Source organism: Streptopelia decaocto (genome assembly GCF_964273445.1).
Source record: "Streptopelia decaocto genome assembly, chromosome: 3".
In the NCBI taxonomy this organism is placed as follows: Eukaryota; Metazoa; Chordata; class Aves; order Columbiformes; family Columbidae; genus Streptopelia; species Streptopelia decaocto.
The window spans coordinates 100,424,987-100,433,173 of NC_138656.1; the positions used below are offsets into that span (position 1 = coordinate 100,424,987).

Below are 8,187 nucleotides of genomic sequence, written 5' to 3' on the forward strand. Positions count from 1 at the left end.
ATAAGCAATAACTATGAAAATTTCATCCAGTTTTAAGAAAAGATAAATATCTTTATGTAGCTGCATTAAAATAATGAAATATAAATTGGAAAAATGCCGAGACCATTTTGAATTACTTATACAAATTAAGTACAAGACTTTACCAAAATGGGAATTTTATTGAGTAAAAAGAAAAAATCTGATTAGAAATTAAGACAAATTAACACCGTTTAAGACACAGTGGATAATTTTATTTACAAATTGCTACTGGCACACAATACACATAGGAAGTATGAAATTTGATTGATAAAGAAGTGCTTCATAGAAGCATGGATTCCTGAGGTATTCTGAATACAATCCCTCATTTACTGGAATTCACAACACTGCTCCAATTATCTTAAGCAGCAGAAGACTGGATACTTGAGAAACACATAGTTAAGAAACAGTTAAAAAATACATAGGCAAATGGAAACAGACTGGAAGATTTTGTCTCACCAATACTAATAGCCTTGGTCATGGTGGAAAAATATCTTACACTGAAGGGTACAAAGACCTGTTGAGACTCAGTTTCACAGAGTTTCTCAGTTTCACAGCCAATTCAAACATATTGGAGGTACTTGCTTTCACCTCACTGACCACAGCCATGGGCTGCAAAGTCTTCTTAATATCAGACACAAAACCACTTTTGTTTCTGGATAAGCATACAAAAGGACTGGTTACCTGGACAAGTATTATTGCAATTGAAAAATAATAGTGTTAGGCACTTTCACTTCTTTTTATCTTTTTCTGCTTTCATTCTGTGCTGTAACGTTTTCAGCTCAGTCATTACATTCAAAGTTCTGTATACCCAGGTGATCTGAAAAGTAAGAAAATTATTAAATTTAACTAATCCACATACATTTACTTATCAATTTAATGAAAGCATCCATATAAATGAATACATACATACCACAATTATAATAGTATTCACCAGCAGTGGTGCTGAAAACACAAGTGAAATAAACATTCCTCTTGAATCAAAGTATTGGTATTTAGAAAACAGCCTGAAATAAATTAAGAAAAACAAAAGAGGAAGCTTTATTCTGTGTAGTTTACATAATATTAGACTTTCATACTAACTATTCAACATGGACATTGTACAGATCATCCTACTTCTTGGGATCCCCAAGCACAGGCCAGCAGTGTATATATTAAATCAGAACAAAGAAACAGTCAGTGTGTCATCAGTTATGAATATTTACAACACTACTATTTAAAGTTTTACTGCATAAAACCTAAATAAAACAACCATAACTTACTAATGTGACTACAACAGTACCTATATTCGTGCTTCAAAAATCATGCTTATCCCAAAGCATGTGAAATTACTTTCTTAGGTATTTTGCTTACTCGTATTAAAAAAGATAAGAGAAATAATAAATGTAACGAAGCTGTAATTTAGGTCGTTCACGCCTAAAGTTAAACATAAAGACTTAGATGCCTATGTAGTGTTAAACACATAATTTCCAGTTACATCAGGGAAAGGTTACTTCAGTGCTTATGAAAATAAGCCATCAGTCTAATTCTGGCACACAGGCTTCGCAGAACAGACAAATATTAATGCTTTTTATGCATATATGTAAGTATATAAAATAGTAGTCATATTTTTGAGAGGTGGTGCTTAATGTCAACTTATTAAACATAAATAGCTACCAAAGAAAATCCAACAAAAACAAATAATTAAAAAAAAAAAAATCAAAGCTCACATCCTCTTCCCCTTAAACATTGCACTTTGTCAACCACCCACATAAATATAGATTTTAAGCAGTACAATAAATACACGCTAGCTATTACATATTATCTTTTCTTACAAGGTAAGTGATAACTATGTTGTACTGCATGGTTTTGCTCTAAAGTTTTACAGTATTCAATACAACAGACCCTCTGCTATCACATTCTACTGATGAGGCATGAGTGACTGTTTAAATTAACGTGTTCTAGGAATTATAAGAAAAAATAATATTTTTAGAAAAACATTCATTTGAATGCCAAAATGAAAGTGAAAATATTACCTCCAGTTCATGGCCGCTAATTCATTTATATATTCAGCGCAGTACACTAAGGCCACTGTACAACAAAAGAAAAACACTCGATTCAGTATTTCTTTAAAAATAAACTGCCATCAGTTCTGCCATGTATACTAAAGATGTATACATACCAAACATTAGAATTCCTTGATCCTAAGAAGATCAAATTACTCAGTTAATATTTAACTGCATAAAACCAATTATGATTTAAATGTCCCATATAGTTACCAGGAAGTACAACGTGATCACAAAACACACCCACTGTATTACAAGCAAACATAAAATCCTCCTCTTCTGAGCTTTCAGAAAGAGCTCAGCATACAAACAAAACAAAACAAACAAAAAAGTCCAGTATTTTTCCCAACAAACTTGTTGGTTACTGCTTCTAAGTTATTTCTGTAAAAAGAAATGCCAGTAACCGCTATAAAATTAACTTATCATTTCATATGTTATGGTGTCACACTGCTAACATTACTACCTGAATTCAGGGTACTAATTATATATAAGCATTTCGTTAAAATAAAAACTTTGTTTGAATAGGTGTAAAACAGAGTAGTCTGCTGCGATCAGGTGAAAACTAACATATTCTGACTCAACAACTACATGCAATATGAAGCCATCAAGGCAGTAAAAAAAAAAATCAGTGCAATCACATGTTTAACAGAAAAGCAATAAAATTACAAAATTTTAAGTTTGTCCTTGTATCATTTTCCACAAGTAACAAAGTAAAAAAAATAGACTCAGTGGCTAAAGGTGATCTGCACAAGGCAATTAAATAGTGATATGAAGGAGGACTGTCTTGTTTTACCATCATCTGGATTATCTCTGCTAGGTACTTCACAGTATAAACATACCTATAGCTGCTCAGCTGCCAAGGTAAACCAACGTGATAAGTACATAATTTCCTTGGTTATTTCTGACTATCTACAACATAAAACTATATTGCAGTCCTCGCCCAGCTTGGCTAGTTCTCTAAATGATATTTAAACATAGTCTTCAAGTGTCTTCTTGCCTGCAAATCTCTTGCAATTCATCATTCTTCCTTCACTACTCTGCAAGCATGATAGAACTGAAGTACTGTGTGAAAAAACTCAACTTGCAGGAAAATCTAACCCATGGCTAGAACCAAGGTACTGCTCATAATACATGGATCTAACACAAATCCATGCCATCTTAATTAAACTAAATACACTCTGCAAAGCTACTAGATCTTCAGCCAGTCAGCCATACAGACACACCTTTGGCTAGGACAGGCCATTGTGGATTCTCAGGCTGAAGTCCGGCAAACTCTGAGATAACACAAGCTGTTACTGCCACCTACCAAACGAGTCTTGCTCTTCCTCAAGCCATTAGCACGGCTGTCAGCAGTGCACATGGTGAACGTGCTTCAGAAATGGATCCAGCTGAAAGCTGATTGTATTCACTGGAGTATTGTGTGCAGATCTGGGTGCCACAGTATAAAAAAGATACTAAGCTACTGGAAAGCATCCAAAAGAGGGCTACAAAGTTGGTGAAGGATTTGGAGAGGAAGCCGTATGAGGAGCGGCTAAGTCACTTGGTTTGTTCAGCCTGGAGAAGAGAAAAGTGAGGGGAGCTCTCATCACAGTCTGCAGCTTCCTCACAAGGTGAGGAGGAGGGGCAGGCACTGATCTCTTCTCTCTGGTGACCGATGACAGGACCTGAGAGAATGTCAGGAAGATGTGCCAGGGGAGATTTAGGCTGAACATCAGTAAAAGGTTCTTCACCCAGAGGGTGGTGGAGTACTGCAACAGGCTCCCCAGGGAGGCAGTCATGGTTCCAACCCTTACAGTGTTCAAGAGGAGACTGGACAACACCTTCAAACACATGGCGTGAACTGTGGGGTTGTCATATGCAGGGAGAGGAGTTGGACTCGATGATCCTTGTGGGTCACTTCGAACTCAGGGCATTCTATGTGAAATACTAACTTGCACTCACTTTATCTGCTGCAAAGTATAAATCTGTGCGCTGTGCAAGCATATGAAGAAAAGGGTTATCGTTAAGAGACCAAAAGAAACTATTTGGCAATATTAAACAATGCACACGCCGTTTGTCATCCGAATGCGAGCTCACGGAAGCACGAATTCACGACTCACCCATGCAGAGGAAGTGCCCTATTTGCACCCGGTAGTGCTGCAAGGAGACGCACGTCAGGAGGAAGCAGAGGACGTGGAAAACCGCCAGCCCCACCAGCCAGGGCTCGGACCAGTCCGTCTTCTACGGACAAAATGATTAGGTTACAGCAAAAGTATCGCCAGGCACCTAGAGCGAGTAGCTTGCCTCCTCCCGCGCTGAAGCCACAACCGATTTCAGTCACGGACAGCGCTCAAGCAGCCCGCGCTGTGGCAGGCTGAGGAAGGGACGAGCAAGTCCTGCACGGGCTTTTACCCCCGCCCCTGGAGGGGCGCAGACATACACAGCAGCCGCTGTCTCCTTCCCCTCTCCCCGGGCGGGCAGCCAGCCCGGCCCCAGCTCCCTCCTTACCGCCAGAATAGCGGACACCCCCGGCGGGCTGCTCAGCGGCTGCTCCATGGCGGCGGCAGCGCCGCTACAGCCGGCCGGCGAAGTCTCGCGAGAAGCCGCCCAACGGCCGCTGCGGCGGCCGTTGGGCGGCTTCTCGCGAGACTTCGCCCGCTGCCGCTTTGCTGCCCCGAGGGGTCTGGGAGCAGGGAGCGCTGCCGCGCTCACGTTAGGGCGATGGCGGAGAAGGCGGGCGTTTATCTCTCATAAGTGGCGATTCTAGGACTACCCTCATCCCCTGAGTGGGGGAAAGGACGGTGGCTGGTCCCATATTTGGGAGGACGAGCAAAGGTGGCTCTCCACACCCCAGCGGCTGCCTCTTGTGAGGGTGGCACCCAGTCACAGAATCACACAGAATCACAGAATGGTAGGGATTGGAAGGGACCTCGAAAGATCACCTAGTCCAATCCCCCTGCCGAAGTAGGAACACCTAGATGAGGTTACATAGGAAGGTGTCCAGGTGGGATTTGAATGTCTCCAGAGAAGGAGACTCCACAACCCCCCTGGGCAGCCTTTTCCAGCGTTCTGTCACCCTCACTGGGAAGAAGTTTCTTCTCCTATTTAAGGGGAACCTCCTGTGTTCCAGTTTGTATCTGTTGCCCCTTGTCCTATCATTGCTTGTCACCGAGAAGAGCCTGGCTCCATCCTTGTGACACTCACCCTTTACATATTTATAAACATGAATGAGGTCACCCTCAGCCTCCTCCAAGCTAAAGAGCCGCAGCTCCCTCAGGCTTTCCTCATAAGGGAGATGCTTCACTCCCTTAATCATCTTTGTTGCCCTACGCTGGACTCTCTCCAGCAGTTCCCTGTCCTCTTGAACTGAGGGGCCCAGAACTGGACACTGCACAGTCACACGTCTCTGACTGAAATTGTGTTCCTCAAATCAAACCCTGCCTTTTCAGATAAGGGACAAGAAGCTCTAGTTATGTTTTTAGCATTTGATACTAAAGTTAGGAAGTAGATGGGATGTATGTTTTGTCACGGTCTGCTCCGTTGGGTCAGGCTGGGGCAGAGGCATTGGTGTTGGCTGTTTGGTCTTTGCAGCACTCAGCTTCAGCTGCTTTTGGGATGGAAGTGCAGGAAAAAGGGAGCTTTAAGCCCAGCTGGAAATTTCTGACAAAAAACCTCAGATGAATGCTCCAGATCATAACTTAAATCAAGTGAAAAATGCTATTTTTCTTGCTGAATGAATAAAAATTAATAACTGTGCAATGGGAAGTGAACAAGACATTTAAAAGGTTAAACCTCTCATTTATAACTCCTTTCACAAAATTCTTGTAGGTCTGTAGGAACCAACCACTCTTAAAGACCTGTCACTCTCAATAGAGATTTTGCACTCAGATTCATCGACTAAGCTGGGAGACTTCATGAATCTTAATAGGATTAGCTTTGTCAAACAAACCATTCAGTCCACATTCTGCTTTCATGAAATTTTTGCTGAGCCTTTGACTTTTTTTTCCAAAATGTTTGGAAGTGCATGTGTAAGTAAATATTACAAATTTACTATTTTTGTTTAGTCTACAGTATAACCAAATACAGTTCATAATTGTGAACTAGTCTCTTTTCACTGTCACACTTCTGCAATTTAGTGCAAGATACCTGAAACTGAACATATGTTTCTTTGTTTTGCTTTAGGTTTTTGCTAGTCTTCTTCTCAACAACAATAATATCTGGAGGCCAATCAAGGCTATTACTTAAAGCATTGTAAAATTAAGTAGGGTGATGCAAAGGTAGTCATTTCTACTACCGTTTTGCTCTTAGTTTTAAGACTGGGGGAAAAAAAGATGTTTTAATTCCACATTGTAGATTGGGAAATAAGACTGGAAGAAATTGACCTGTCATTTGGAAAATCTGATGGTTAATGTACCAAATCAAATTGTTTTGGATTTTTGTAAATGAGGAATCAGGTTCTTGTAAGTACTCAGTTCTAACTAGTCAGTTCTAACCATCTGCAGTAGCTAAAGGGCCTCAGTGAATGAAGGACACAGTAGCTGCTTTATGAGTGGAATGTACTGGTCAGTGGTAAATGTGTGATGCAGACAAGCTGGGTGGATAGGAAACTATTGGTTTATTATGGTCACAGCATACTGTATTTAAAAAATCATATAGCTCTTACTGTCAGCCACTGTAGCAGCAGTGGACACTTTCTTACAGGGAAATAGGAGTTGCTTCTTTAAGACCAATTAGGATAAAGTCAATAACGTTTGTTGTCAGCAGGTGGTAGCAGATACATAAGTACTACCAGATCTTTTCTGTGGTATATGTCACCTTTCATTTATTTTTAGTGGAGAATGAAATGTGAAACAGAAGATACTTAAATGGTAACAAACAGATACATTGCTCTTTCATAGAGAAAAACCTTTGTATTTGTCCTTTTACAGCTACTTTGCAGAGCCAGTATGCTACATTTAGATCCAAATTTTAAAAATACTCTAGTAACCAGAAATATACAGTATCAATGATAATATATAAATATTTCTGGATAATATATAAATATTTCTGTTCTTGGTACTCTAAGTAACTTAAGTAGTTTCTAAAACTCAGTTTTCTGTTGTAAGATTCAGATTCCTATGTAACTTCTTTCCACACTACAGTATTATCCAAGTAGATTGGATGAAAGATCAAATAAGAAAAGTAGATAGGTAAAAGGATGTTTTCCCCCTTTAAACAGCTGAAAACTTAATTTGCTTTACATAGAAAAGGATCTAAAATCACACATTTATCTGAAGTTTAGATTGCTGGAAAAAAAAAAAAAACAAGCTAGGTGGTGAAAAAACTACTTATGATAGGGAATCCCAAACTTAAATGCTAAGTGGTGTTTCTGGTGGTAGCCCTAGATGTTTGCCAGCAGATCTTAGGTGCTGTACTAGAAACCACTTGGAAGTGCCTTTTATACTGGCTGCTGAGGGAAATGCAGCTCAGAATCTCCAAGAGAATAAAAAATAACTTTTGATTTTGTAGATCTCTACAAGTACGTGAGATGCTTCATATCTTTTATTTTATTTGATGAGTCTTTGAATTAGCAGATAGATAATTTCCAATGGTCTTGTTTCATTCAGATCCTAAGAAACAGATTTGCTTTTGTGATAATGCAGTTTTAGTTTCTGTCTTAAGAAGATATATTTTGCCAGGTAAGATCCATTTTTAAAATACATTTGAAAAAAATAAATACAAATTTCTGCTGTCCTTGTGCTGAGCAAAGCATGTCCTACACCATTTTATTCTTCACATTTGATACATTAATGTTCTGTCTTTGTAGGCTGAGTTCCATTGTAAAGTGGATTTTGGTTACAAGGGATGGGGTTGTCTTGAGCAGGCAGTTTCCTGTGGAAATGTTGTGAGGAACTTTCTTATCTTTAAAAATCAATTAAAATATACAAAATGCAAAATATAAATGGCTTATAAATGGCTTAATGTGATGAGGTAAGTCCACGTGACAACAGACACATCCTCTGATCTGATCAGGGTTTGCACGTCAGGATTGTTGGACCACAGTCTGTGGTTATTCTACTGTCCTCCACGACATATGTGTTGATCTATAGCCACTCCAGTCTTTAAGGGTTTTCTTGGGAATTGGTGAGGCCCAAGTTTTTCTTTAGAT

General features: G+C 39.5%; 1 protein-coding gene across 1 annotated transcript; it reads right to left on the reverse strand.

Annotated features, from left to right (window-relative positions):
• Positions 1-208: 208 nt before the first annotated feature.
• Positions 209-4,624, reverse strand: TMEM18 (transmembrane protein 18). The gene is made up of 5 exons (XM_082048474.1): positions 4,548-4,624; positions 4,160-4,280; positions 2,031-2,085; positions 929-1,022; positions 209-835 (listed from the first exon to the last, which is right to left on the reverse strand). Exons 1-5 carry the CDS (start codon positions 4,593-4,595, stop codon positions 746-748), a joined length of 408 nt encoding a protein of 135 aa, XP_081904600.1. The 5' UTR covers positions 4,596-4,624; the 3' UTR covers positions 209-745.
• Between the last annotated feature and the right edge of the window lie 3,563 nt (positions 4,625-8,187).

Excerpts from the sequence above, each read along its gene's own strand:
- TMEM18 (XM_082048474.1), bottom strand. The coding sequence starts at position 4,595 with ATGGAGCAGCCGCTGAGCAGCCCGCCGGGGGTGTCCGCTATTCTGGCG. Across the intron at positions 2,086-4,159 it reads AGGGCACTTCCTCTGCATGG|TGGCCTTAGTGTACTGCGCT; the intron begins GTGAGTCGTGAA and ends TTTGTTGTACAG. Across the intron at positions 836-928 it reads TGAATACTATTATAATTGTG|ATCACCTGGGTATACAGAAC; the intron begins GTATGTATGTAT and ends CTTACTTTTCAG.